Source organism: Nerophis ophidion, linkage group LG05 (assembly GCF_033978795.1).
Source record: "Nerophis ophidion isolate RoL-2023_Sa linkage group LG05, RoL_Noph_v1.0, whole genome shotgun sequence".
NCBI lineage: Eukaryota > Metazoa > Chordata > Actinopteri > Syngnathiformes > Syngnathidae > Nerophis > Nerophis ophidion.
The window spans coordinates 19,979,119-19,993,709 of record NC_084615.1 but is presented as its reverse complement, the minus strand read 5'-3'; the positions used below and the strand labels follow the sequence as shown (position 1 = coordinate 19,993,709).

Below are 14,591 nucleotides of genomic sequence, written 5' to 3'. Positions count from 1 at the left end.
AAAAAAGTTATTGTGAAAAATGAGTTGGAATTTCACAAGAAAAAGGTCACAATTTCACAAGAAAAACGTAGAATTTTGGCGGTGTTTTAATAAAAGTTGTTATTTACCTCAACGCAAGTCAAAATTTTACAGGAAAAGCTGAACATTTGTGCAATGTTATGATAAACGTAGGAATTTTACTCAATAACAGTCACAATTTTACAAGAAAAGCTTAACATTTTGGTAATTTGATGAAAAAAGTCATGATTTCACGAGACAGAAGTCACAATTTTATAAGAAAACTTAAAAATGTTGGCAATATTATGATAATAATCGGAATTTTACTTGGCAAATTTATAAGAAAAGACATCATTTTACTTAAACAATGTCACTGTTTTACAAGAATGACATAAAAAATGGGCAAAACTGTGATAAAAGTCAGCATTTTATACAACAAATGTCACACTTTTGCATTAAAAAGTAATAATTTGAAATAAAAAAGTAATAATTTTCCGAGAAAATATTGCAATATTACAGAAACAGAAAGAATATGAGAAATTGTTCCCAATTTTATAAGAAAAAAGTCAACACATTGTGAGAAAAATACTGTTTTGTTTGTAGTTGGTTTGTAATCTTCATTATTTACTTCATGTTATTACAGTATGTCTATTATATATATATATATATATATATATATATATATATATATATATATATATAGGTAGGGCTTCACAGTGGAAGAGGGGTTAGTGCGTCTGCCTCACAATACGAAGGTCCTGCAGTCCTGGGTTCAATCCCAGGCTCGGGATCTTTCTGTGTGGACTTTGCATGTTCTCCCCGTGAACGCGTGGGTTCCATCCGGGTACTCCGGCTTCCTCCCACTTCCAAAGACATGCACCTGGGGATAGGTTGATTGGCAACACTAAATGGTCCCTAGTGTGTGAATGTGAGTGTGAATGTTGTCTGTCTATCTGTGTTGGCCCTGCGTTGAGGTGGTGACTTGTCCAGGGTGTACACCGCCTTACGCCTGATTGTAGCTGATAGGCGCCAGCGCCCCCCGCGACCCCAAAAGGGAATAAGCGGTAGTAAATGGATGGATGTGTGTGTGTGTGTGTATATATATATATATATATATATATATATATATATATATATATATATATATATATATGTCAGCGCCAGAAGTCGTAAAAAATCAGCTGTTCATCTGGCGGGTTTTTTTCGGGAGATTAATAGGGAAATCCTTCTTTAGCTGTTGTTTTGTTCTATCATGTAATCCTGCCATTGTTTACCTTTGTATGCACATTAAATCAACAACAAAAAACAATCCTGACTTTGGAGCAATGTTCACGGACTTTAGTATTTTGCTCTCCATTAGATGCAATGGTTTTTCGTATTGGGACCGTGATTTGGGTCCTAACTTGTTCACCGGTCCTCATATGGATGATACTTTTCCTTGCTGATGTCTCAAAAAGGGTAGAAATTCAAGAACACACACACGCACACACACACACACACACACACACACACACACACACACAACTTGTTCACCAGACCTCATATGGATGATACTTTTCCTTGTTGATGTCTCAAGAAGGGTAGAAATACAAGAACACACACAAAAACAAACAAACAAACACACACATACACACACACACGCACACAAAAAACGTGTTCACCGGTCCTCATATGGACGGTACATTTTGTTGTTGATGTCTCAAGAAGAGTAGAGATACAAGAACACACACACACACACAACTTGTTCACCGGTCCTCATATGCACACACACACACACACACACACACACACACACACACACACAACTTGTTCACCGGTCCTCATATGCACACACACACACACACACACACAACTTGTTCACCGGTCCTCTTATGGACGGTACTTTTTCTTGTTGATGTCTCAAGAAGGGTAGAAATAAAAGAACACACACACCTTGTTCACCGGTCCTCATATGGATGGTACTTTTCCTTGTTGATGTCTCAAGAAGGGTAAAGACACAAGAACACACACACACACACACACACACACACACACACACACACACACACACACACAACTTGTTCACCGGTCCTCATATGGACGGTACTTTTCCCTGTTGATGTCTCAAGAAGGGTAGAGATACAAGAACACACACACACAGTGTAGTGTACTCACGCTGCAGTGTGTCTTTCAGCTGGCAGCCGGCCTGCAGGAGGTCTCGGTAGCTCTCCATCTCCTCGTCCCGGTTCTTGGACTCGGCCATGGACTCCTCCTGCAGCGAGGCCCGGGCCCATGCCCCCCTGATACAGAACCAGACCACAAAGTCGTCCAGGGGTTTCACATTCTCCTCAGGCGTGGCCGTGGACAACCCCCCGGTGTGGACATGGTAGATCCGCTGTTTTTTGTCCCACAACACAAAGCGTGTGATCGGAGCTTGCCGCCTGTTCCTCGGACTGACTCCCCTCTCTCCCTCTCTTTAGGCTTAGTGCGTCAGCTCTGCGCTGAAGAAAAAAAAAAAAAAGTCCTGACACTCGGCCAAGTCCCCTCCCAACTTCTGTAATCCACGCGTGCGTGACTCGCACAGCAGCTACTAGAAAATGAAAATAGCTTTTTACTGTGAGAGAAAGTCCAAAGGCAGCCCCGGGGCCGTCATAGGGCGTGAAAGGATGTCATTGTGCTGGTCCTGACACAGAGCCTTTTCTTCTCCGGTCCAGGGCGGCTGGGCCTGGAAGATGACGGATCAGCACCGGGTGCACTTCCTGTGCGTAGACCGCCCGACGACTGATCCAGCTTAGGCCTGCCGACTGTGGCATTATCGCTGAGCCGAGGCTTCGCACTTGTGGTCCGGATCCTGGGACTCCCGTCACTGTCTGGGACCGAGCTGGACAAGACACAGACGTGCAGAAAGAATCACCGGGGATCCAGGACTTACACAGACCCGTCACACCCTGGTCACCAACCGTTCAAACCCGTGGTACAAACCCCAAAACCAGTGAAGTCGTCACGTTGGGTAAATGGTAAATAAAAACAGAATACAATGATTTGCAAATCCATTTCAACTTATATTCAATTGAATAGACTGCAAAGACAAGATATTTAACATTCAACCTGAAAACTATGTAATTTTTTGCAAATATTAGCTCATTTGGAATTTAGTGCCTGCGACATGTTCCAAAAAATGTTTTCGTCACAAGTGGCAAAAAAGACTGAGAAAGTTGAGGAATGCTCATCAAAAACACTTATTTGGAACATCCCACAGGTGAACAGCTTGTTGGAAACAGGCGGGTGCCGTGATTGGGTATAAAAGCAGCTTCCGTGAAATCATCAGTCATTCACAAACAAGGACGAGGGTCATCACTTTGTCAACAAATACGTGAGCAAATTGCATAGGAACAACATTTCCCAACCAGCTATTGCAAGGAATTTAGGGATTTCACCATCTACGGTCCGCAATATCATCAAAAGTTTCAGAGAATCTGGAAAAATCACTGCACATAAGCAGCAAGGTTGAAAACCAAACGGTGCTCCATCAAAAAGCAACATCGGCGTGTAAAGGATATCACCGCATGGGCTCAGGAACACTTCAAAAAAACACTGTCAGTAACTACAGTTTGTCGCTATATCTGTAAGTGCAAAATAAAACTCTACTATGCAAAGCAAAAGCCACTTATCAACAACACCCAGAAACACTGCCGGCTTCGCTGGGCCCGAGCTCGTCTAAGAAGGACTGATGCAAAGTATAAAAGTGTTCTGGGGTCTGACAAGTCCACATTTCAATTTTTTTTTGAAAACTGTGGATGTTGTGTCCTTCGGATCAAAGACGAAAAGAACCATCTGGATTGTTCTAAGTGCAAAGTTGAAAAGCCAGCATCTGTGATGGTACGGGTGTGTATTAGTGCCCAAGGCATGGGTAACTTACACATCTGTGAAGGCACCATTAATGCTGAAAGGTACATACAGGTTTTGGAGCAACATATGTTGTCATCCAAGCAATGTTATCATGGACGCCCCTGCTTATTTCAACAAGACAATGCCAAGCCGTGTTTTACAGTGTGGCTTCATAGTAAAAGAGTGAGGGTACTAGACTGGCCTGCCTGTAGTCCAGACCGGTCTCCCATGATTGTGAAGCCTAAAATACCACAACAGAGACCCCGGACTGTTGAACAACTTAAACTGTAAATCAAGCAAGAATGGAAACGAATTCCACCTGCAAAGCTTCAAAAATGTGTCTCCTCAGTTCCCAAACGTTTACTGAGTGTTTTAAAAGGAAAGGAAAACTTTGCTGCAATGTGTTGCTGCCATTAAATTCGAAGTTAATGATTATTTGCAAAAAAAAGTTGATACATTATCTTGTCTTCGCAGTCTATTCAATTGAAAATAAGTTGAAACAGATTTGCAAATCCTTGTATTCTCTTTTTATTTACCATTCACACAACTTCACTGATTTTGGGTTTTATACCGACTATCTTTTTACTTTGCTCGACAGCGGGGCCGCATTAAGCTAAAAGAAATTACCCGGGGGCCGAAAGTGGACCAGCATGTAAAGTAACAATACAGCAGAACTATTCAACTCCATCATTAAGAGGGCCGCAGTTTCAATAGCCTTAGGGCTCAGGGGCCGGATATGGAAATGTGGATGTTTGGTCAGAAAGTGCCTCCGCTGGTTAAACTTCTTTAAGACTTAGTTGACGTAAATACAAAGTAAACACACCAGCTTTCAATCTGCACTGTTATTAATTTCCTTACTCCGCCCTCATTACTCGTTTACAGCGTGTGCTGCTAGTTAACAGTAAGAAAAAGGTTTTGTTTGTTTTTTCCTTCCTCACTTTTATTTGTTTACATTTCTTACATTATTTAGGTTTGTAAGACTAAAAATATGACATAGAATAAACATAACAAAAGTGTAACGCCCATTGTGTATTTGGCCTAAATAAAACAGAAATTACACAACATTTAAACCAGGGGTCTCAAACTCAATTTACCTAGGGGACCACTGGATGCAGAAACTGGGTGATGCTGGGCCGCAAGAAAATATTTCTTAAAAAAATCTAACATGCACTTTGAAATGATTTCACCTTCTTTGAATGGCGTTCCCGCCCTAGCAAAATACTTGCCAACTCTTGCGATCTTTACGGGAAACACACGAATATCTGTGCCCCTCTACTGACAATTTCCCGGGGCAATCATTCTCCCGGTTTTCCCCCGGACAATAACAATAAGGGCGTGCTGAGATGGCACTGCCTTTAGCGTCCTCTACAACCTGCCGTCTCGTCCGCTTCTCCAGTCACATTTTATATGTGGCTTCTGTTTTGCAAGCCTACAGAAGTGACTGCAAGACATACTTGATCAACAACCATACGGGTCACACTGAGGGTGGCCATACAAACACTGTTAAAAATATGCGCCATACTGTGAACCCACACCAAACAAGATTGACCAACAGTGCTGCATGGGATTCTGGGAATTTCTTCTGTGGTGTCTATTTTGTGTAACGGTGCGGATGTTCTCCCAAAATGTGTTTGTCATTCTTGTTTGGTGTGGGTTCACAGTGTGGCGCATATTTGTAACAGTGTCGAAGTTGTTTATACGGCCACTCTCAGTGTGACCTGTGTGGCTGTTGACCAACTATGTCTTGCAGTCACTTATTGTGTCTACTGAATCCAATTACAACATGTGGCTAGGCTGGCACGCAGTTTGTACGGGTTGTAGAGGACTTTGAAGGCAGTGCCCCCTTAATAATGTTGTATAGGTAAAGTGCCTTCACGGTGCCCCCTTAATAATGTTGTATAGGTAAAGTGCCTTCACGGTGCCCCCCTAATAATGTTGTATAGGTAAAGTGCCTCCACAGTGCCCCCTTAATAATTTTGTATAGGTAAAGTTCGGAAGAATAATTACCCTTGGAGGGGCAGTGAAAATTGCGAGTCTAATGGGAAAATCGAAGGTGTACAAATATAACGTTGTAAAGCCTCATTCATATAAACCTCGCGGGCCGCACCAACATTAAATGTTCATATCAAGGTGCAGGTCGCAAAATAAAGTCTTGCGGTCCGCAATTGGCCGGCGGGCCGCTGGTTTGAGTCCCTTGATTTAAACACATGGTAGTTGACTTATTACTGTTTGCGTTGTCGCCCTCTAGTGGTCACATGTAGCGCTGCATGTATTAGACGAGTTTTACTCTCAGACAAAAAAAAACACGAATACAAAAAGACAACACGAAGTCAGCAATTTTCAAAACAAACTAATTATCTAAATAAATAAAATGTACTTACAAATGTTTGACTAAGTTTCTTGACAAAGATCAGTGCTTGTTAAAAGTCATATTGTTGTCATTAATTTTTTTTGCAGGCTTGAATGAATAGTCTTCTTCTACTCACACCACGGCTTGCTTCACTGTGACACACACGCCTCGCTGATGTCCTCCTGCGGGATGGCGGGAGTACTGCACACACGATCAACACTAGTTTGAATGGTTTCTTCAACTTATTAATGTTCGGTGGGCTAAATAAAACGTTTGGGCCTTCAATCTGCCATAAATTATTTAGTACTTATTACATATTATTGGCATACAGTTTAAAATGTTATCTTACAGTTGTTATTCATGTAGTTGTGCTCAACTAGTTTGCTCTGTTTAGGTGGGTGTCGTAAATGGTCAGAAACTGCCGTAAAAAAGGGCTAGTTTTGTTTTGTAAGGTCAAACAGGGCAATGTAAATAATATATCATGTAAATCATATTTAACTTCAGTAATACGTAATGTAAATAATATGTATAAGTAATATGTCATGCGAATAATGTTTAAATTAAATAATATGCAATGTAAATAATATGTAATGAAAATAATATTTAAAGTAAATCATATGTAATGTAAATATGTAATGTAATATTCAAAGTAATTACGTAATGGAAATAATATGTAATGTAAATATGTAATGTAAGTAATACATAATGTAAATAATATTCAAAGTAAATATGTAATGTAATATTTAGAGTACATATGTAATGTAAATTATATGTAATGTAAATATTATGTGATGCCAATATGTAAAGTAAGTCATATGAAATGTAAAAATGTAAAAATGATAAATAATATGCAATTTAAAATGTAATGCAAGTAATATGTAATTTAAATAACATGTAGTATGTAATTGATATGTAATGTAAAAATGCATTGTAAATAAGTATTTCAATATGTAATGTAAATATAAGTACTATTTATAGTAAATATGTAATGTAAATCATATGTAATGTAAGTAATATCTAATGTAAATCTGTAATACAAATATGTAATTTAATATGTAAGTAATATGTACTGTAAATAATATGTAATTTAATTAATAGGTAATGTGAAAAATATGTATTTTTTAATATGTAACGCAATATGTAATGTAAATATGTACTATAAGTAATATTTAAAGTAAATATGTAATGTAAATAATATGTAATGCAAGTAATATGTAATGTAAATAATGTGTAATTTACATATGTAATATTTAAAGTAAATATGTAATGTGAATATTTAATGTAAATATGTAATGCAAATAATACATAATGTAAGTAATTTATAATGTAATCATGTAATTTAATATGTAATGCAAATCATATGTAATGTAATTAATACGTAATGTAAATATGTATTTTAATATGTAATTTAAATATGTCATGTAAATATGTCATGTAATATTTAAAGTAAATATGTAAGTAATATCTATTTTAATATGTAATGTATATCTGTAATGTAAATAATTTGTTATTTAATATGTAATGTAAATCACTAATGTAAATCATTTTTAATTTAATATGTAATGTAAGTAATATGTAATCCAAATAATATGTAGTGTATTTAAAATGCAATGTAAATATTTATGTTAATATGTAATGTAAATAGTACATAAGTAATATTTAAAGTAAATATGTAATGTAAATAACATGAAATGTAAACAATAGGCGGATTGGTGCAGTACTCCCGCCACCCCACACGAGGGCAACAACGAAGCATGTGTCACAGTGAAGCAGCCAGCAGTGGGGTGAGTAGAAGAAGACTGCTCATTCAACCCTAAACACATGTAAATAAAAGGCGATAATGAATGTCATTGTTTCCTGTCGGACCTTTTAAGCGACGTACACATTGATTCAAACAAGAAGCAACTATATTGGTAGAAATACCAGCGTCTAAACTTCATCACCAAACTTGGTCAAACGTTTTTAATAAATTATAATGTGTGCATAAATATATTTAGTTACTTTTGTATTGAAAATGCTGACTTCGTGATGTCTTTTGTATTCGTGGTCGAGTTGATATTTGTCAGAGTAAAGCTTGTTTTAATACATGTAGCACTAAATTTGACCACTGGAGGGCGACAACGCTACACCCCAAGTTAGTGTGAATGTTGTCATGTTTATACGTGTAAACATATGTGGATAACTATGTGAATGTATTAACACTGAACCTGTTTTATTGATGTAACATACACAATGGACGTTATACTTCTCTCAATATTTTCAGTCTTACAAACCTAAATGAAGGAAGAAATGTAAAGAAATAAAAGTGAGGAAGGAAAATAATTAAAAGAAGGAACATCAAACCTCAACGAAACATTTTTTTTTTCCATGCTTTTAACTTACATGCACAGGCCGGACTCGAGTACCAAGGGCAGAATTGTCAGGCTTGCTGTTGACAGTTTGTGTTTTCTTGTGTTTTAAATCCTGCCCACTGCTATTTCTAGTTTCTACTTCCTGTGTTAACAGTCACTTCCTGTCCTGGTGCTTTTATTGTGTTAGTATTTTCTGTTTGATGTTTATGTTTCAAAGCAGCTTTACTTTCTATTCCGTTGTCCTGCCAGCACACCTGATTCTCATTGATAGTTCCATTTAGATCCAAGCGGACTTGACTATCAGGTTCTTGTCCCTCACGCCAGCCAGAGGGTGTCTGTAATAAATGTCTGTGTTGAAGCAAATACATGTCACACAATATTGAAAAGATAGTCCCATAAAAGGTTTTTCTCCCTCTGATCAAAACTGACACGGACCGTTTGGATCGAGTCCAGGTCTTTGGAATCCAGCTTCAATGTAAATATGTAATGTAATATTTAAAGTACATATGTAATGTGAATTGTATGTAATGTAAATATTATGTGATGCCAATATGTAATGTAAGTAATATGAAATTTAAAAACATATGTAATGTGAATTGTATGTAATGTAAATATTATGTGATGCCAATATTCACACACTAGGGCCAATTTAGTGTTGCCAATCAACCTATCCCCAGGTGCATGTCTTTGGAAGTGGGAGGAAGCACTATTTAAAGTAAATATGTAATGTAAATAATATGTAACTAATATGTACTTTAATATGTGATGTGAGTAATATGTAATATAAATCTGTAATGTAAATAATATGTAATTTAATATGTAATGTAAGTAATATGTACTGTAAATAACATGTAATTTAATTAATATGTAATGTAAAAACATATGTATTTAATATGTAATACAATATTTAATGAAAATATGTACTATAAATAATATTTAAGGTAAATATGTAATGTAAATATGTAATGCAAGTAATATGTAATGTAAATCATGTGTAATACATTAAGTAATATTTAAAGTAAATATGTAATGTGAATATGTAATAAAACTAATATTTAATGCAAATAATATGTAATGTAAGTAATTTATAATGTAAATATGTAATTTAATATGTAATATAAATAATATGTATTTTAATATGTAATTTAAATATGTCATGTAAATATGTAATGTAATATTTAAAGTAAATATGTAACGTAAGTAATATGTAATTTAATATGGAATATAAGTAATATGGAATATAAATCTGTAATGTAAATAATTTGTAATTTAATATGTAATGTAAATCTATAATGTAAATATTTTTTAATTTAGTATGTAATGTAGTAATATGTAATATGTAATCTAAATATGTAGTGTAATTAAAATATAATGTAAATCTGTATTTTATTATGTAGTGCAAATATAATATAAGTACTATTTAAAGTAAATATGTAATATAAATAACATGAAATGTAAACAATAGGAAGATTGGTGCAGTACTCTCGCTACCCCGCAGGAGGGCAACAGCGAGGCATGTGAAGCAGCCAGCAGTGGGTGAGTAGAAGAAGACTCCTCATCCAACCCTAAACAAATGTAAATAAATGGCAACCATCTGACTTTTAACAAGGACTGAACAACGAAATAATGAATGTCATTGTTTCCTGTCGGACCTTTTAAGCGACGGACACATTGATCCAAAACCAGAAGCAACAATCTTAGAAATACCAGCGTCTAAACTTCATCACCAAACTTGGTCAAACGTTTTTAATAAATTATAATGTGTGCATAAATATATTTAGTTACTTTTGTATTGAAATTGCTGACTTCGTGATGTATTTTGTTTTCGTGGTCGTGTTGATATTTGTCTGAGAGTAAAGCTTGGTTTAATACATCTAGCGCTAAATTTGACCACTAGAGGGCGACAACTTTACACCTCAAGTTTAGTGTGAATGTTGTCATTTTTATGTGTAAACATCTGTAGATGACTATGTGAATGTATTAACACTAAACCTCTTTTATTGATGTAATATACACAATGGACGTTATACTTCTCTTAATATTTTCATTCTTACAAACCTAAATGAAGGAAGAAATGTAAAGAAATAAAAGTGAGGAAGGAAAATAATTTAAAAAAAGAAGGAACATCAAACCTCAACGAAACTTGTTTTTTTTCATACTTTTAACTTACGTGCACAGGCTAGACTCGAGTAGCGAGGGCAGAATTGTCAGGCTTGCTGTTGACAGTCTGGGTTTTCTTTTGTTTTAAATCCTGCCCACTGCTATATCTAGTTTCTACTTCCTGTGTTAACAGTCACGTCCTGTCCTGGTACTTTTATTGTGTTAAGATTTCCTGTTTGGTGTTTATGTTTCAAAGCAGCTTTACACTCTGCTCCGTTGTCCTGCCAGCACACCTGATTCTCATTGATAGTTCTAAATTAGATCCAAGCGGACTTGACTATCAGGTTCTTGTCTCTCACGCCAGCCAGAGGGCGTCTGTAATAAAGGTCTGTGTTGAAGCAAATAAATGTCACAGAATATTGAAAAGATAGTCCCATAAAGGTTTTTCTCCCTCTGATCAAAACCGACACGGGCCGTTTGGATCGAGTCCAGGTCTTTGGAATCCAGCTTCAATGTAAATATGTAATGTAATATTTAAAGTACATATGTAATGTGAATTATATGTAATGTAAATATTATGCGATGCGAATATGTAATTTAAGTCATTTGCATGTTCTCCCCGTGAATGCGTGGGTTCCCTCCGGGTACTCCGGCTTCCTCCCACCTCCAAAGACATGCACCTGGGGATAGGTTGATTGGCAACACTAAATTGGCCCTAGTGTGTGAATGTGAGTGTGAATGTTGTCTGTCTATCTGTGTTGGCCCTGCGATGAGGTGGCGACTTGTCTAGGGTGTACCCCGCCTTCCGCCCGATTGTAGCTGAGATAGGCGCCAGCGCCCCCCGCGACCCCGAAAGGGAATAAGCGGTAGAAAATGGATGGATGGATGGATGAAATGTAAAAATGTAATGTAAATAATATGCAATTTAATATGTAATTTAAGTAATATGTAATTTAAATAACATGTAATGTAATTAATATATAATGTAAAAATGCAATGTAAATATGTATTTTAATATGTAATGTAAATATAAGTACTATTTAAAGTAAATATGTAATGTAAATAATGTGTAAGTAATATGTGATTCAATATGCAATGTAATATGTAATGTAAGTCTGTAATGTAAATAATATGTAATTTAATATGTAATGTAAGTAATATGTACTGTAAATAATGAATGTCATTGTTTCCTGTCGGACCTACCTTTTAAGCGACGGACACATTGATCCAAACATGAAGCAACAATGGTAGAAATACCAGCGTCTAAACTTCATCACCAAACTTGGTCAAACGTTTTTAATAAATTATGTGTGCATAAATATATTTAGTTAATTTTGTATTGCAATTGCTGACTTAGTGATGTCTTTTGTATTCGTGGTTGTGTTGATATTTGTCCTGAGAGTAAAGCTTGGTTTAATACATACAGTGCTAAATTTGACCACTAGAGGGCGGCAACGCTACACCTCAAGTTTAGTGTGAATGTAATTTTTATGTGTAAACATCTGTAGAGAATTATGTGAATGTATAAACACTAAACCTCTTTTTTTGATGTAACATGCACAATCGACGTTATACTTATGTTTACACTTCAGTCTTACAAACCTAAATTAAGGAAGCAATGTAAGGAGATAAAACTGAGGAAAGAAAATAATGGAAAAGGAGGAACATCAAACCTCAACGAAACTTGTTTTTTAATGCTTTTAAAGGCCTACTGAAATGAGATTGTCTTATTCAAACGGGGATAACAGGTCCATTCTATGATTCATACTTGATCATTTTGCGATATTGCCATATTTTTGCTGAAAGGATTTAGTAGAGAACATCGTTGATAAAGTTCGCAACTTTTGGTTGCAAATAAAAAAGCCTTGCCTGTACCAGAAGTAGCAGACGATGTGCGCGTGACATCACCGGTGTGAGGGCTCCTCACATCTGAACATTGTTTATAATGTGAGCCACCAGCAGTAAGAGCAATTTGGACCGAGAAAGTGACGATTTCCCCATTAATTTGAGCAAGGATGAAAGATTAGTGGATGAGGAAAGTTAGAGTGAAGCACAAAAAAAAAAAAAAAGGCGACAGCTCAAGGCGGCGGCAGTGGGAGCGTTTCAGATGTAATTAGACACATTTACTAAGATAATTCTGGAAAATCCATTATCTATTTATTGTGTTAATAGTATTTTAGTGAGATTATAAAGTCATACCTGAAATTCGGATGGCTGCGGTGAACGCCAGTGTCTCAGAGAAGCCGAGGAGCCAAGATCACAGCTGCCATTTTGAGCTGCAGGAGGAGGTCGCGTAATCCACTCAAGTCTCCGGTAAGAGCCGACTTAATATCACAATTTTCCCATCCAAAAACTTGCTGGTTGACATAGAGAAACATGTTCGCTTGACCGTTCTGTGTTAAAGCTTCACAACAAACAAAGAAAGACCAGCTGTGTTTCAGTTGCTAAAGGCAGCTGCAATCCGCCGCTTTCCACCAACAGCATTCTTATTTGACGTTTCCATTATTAATTGAAGAAATTGCAAAATGTTCAGCAACACAGATGTCCAAAATACTGTGTAATTGCACGATGAAAAGAGACGACTTTTAGCCGTAAGTGGTGCTGGGCTAATATGTCCCCTCCAACCAATAACGTCACAACCACGCGTGATCATTCCGCGATGTTTTCAACAGGAAACCCCGCGGGAAATTTTAAATTGTAATTTAGTAAACTAAACCGGCCGTATTGACATGTGTTGCAATGTTAATATTTCATCATTGATATATAAACTATCAGACTCAGTAGTAGTGGGTTTCAGTAGGCCTTTAACTTACGTGCACAGGCTGGACTCGAGTAGCGAGGGCAGAATTGTCAGGCTGGCTGTTGACAGTTTGGGTTTTCTTGTGTTTTAATTACTTCCAAAAACATGCACCTGGGGATAGGTTGATTGGCAACACTAAATTGGCCCTAGTGTTTGAGTGTGAGTGTTGTCTGTCTATCTGTGTTGGCCCTGCGATGAGGTGGGGACTTGTCCAGGGTGTACCCCGCCTTCCGCCCGATTGTAGCTGAGATAGGCACCAGCGCCCCCCGCGACCCCAAAAGGGAATAAGCGGTAGAAAATGGATGGATGGATAATTCCTGCCCACTGCTATTTCTAGTTTCTACTTCCTGTGTTTACAGTCACTTCCTGTCCTGGTGCTTTTATTGTGTCAGTATTTCCTGTTTGTGTGTGTGTTTTGAAGCAACTTTACTTTCTATTCCGTTGTCCTGCCAGCACACCTGATTCTCATTGATAGTTCAATTTAGATCCAAGAGGACTTGATTATCAAGTTCTTGTCTCTCACGCCAGCCAGAGGGCGTCTGTAGTAAATGTCTGTGTTGATGCAAATAAATGTCACGGAATATTGAAAAGATAGTCCCATAAAGTTTGTTCTCTGTCTGATCAAAACCGACACGGGGCAATTGGATTGAGTCCAGGTCCTTGGAATCCATCACCGAACACGTTCTACTTTAAGCTCGTGTAAAGAAGACGATTCGCCTCTCATCCAAGTTGACTTCATTAGTTTATGATCTTAGACTTAGATTGGTCACATCTAATTAAGACTAGATGTGACCAATCTAAGTCTAATACAAGATCTGACCAGTCTAAGTCTAAGACTGGATCTGACCAGTCCGAGACTAAGACGGGATCTGACCAGTCCGAGACTAAGACTGGATCTGACCAGTCTAAGTCTAAGACTAGATCTGACCAATCTAAATCTAAGACTATATCTGACCAGTTTAACACTAGAGCTGACCAATCTAAATCTAATAATAGATCTGTCCAATCTAAGAGGAGATCTGACTAGTCTCAGACTAAATGTGACCAATCTAATTCTAAGACTAGATTTGATTAATCTAAGACTATAGGTGACCAATCTAAGTCTAAAACTAGATCTGACCAATCT

General features: G+C 37.0%; 1 protein-coding gene across 6 annotated transcripts in view; it reads right to left on the bottom strand.

Annotated features, from left to right (window-relative positions):
- mcf2a (MCF.2 cell line derived transforming sequence a) overlaps positions 1-2,853 on the bottom strand; it is a 77,763-nt gene extending 74,910 nt beyond the window's left edge. For 2 of the 6 annotated variants that reach the window (XR_009806774.1, XM_061900311.1), the window contains exon 1: positions 2,152-2,852. Coding sequence is in view for 5 of the 6 variants with exons in the window: in XM_061900311.1 (XP_061756295.1) it covers positions 2,152-2,239 (88 nt within the window). In the remaining variant the exon portion in view is untranslated. Of the gene's footprint in view, positions 1-1,929; positions 2,053-2,151 lie in introns of those variants that run through there. The other 4 variants (XM_061900315.1, XM_061900317.1, XM_061900312.1 and 1 more) reach the window with 3 other exon arrangements.
- Between the last annotated feature and the right edge of the window lie 11,738 nt (positions 2,854-14,591).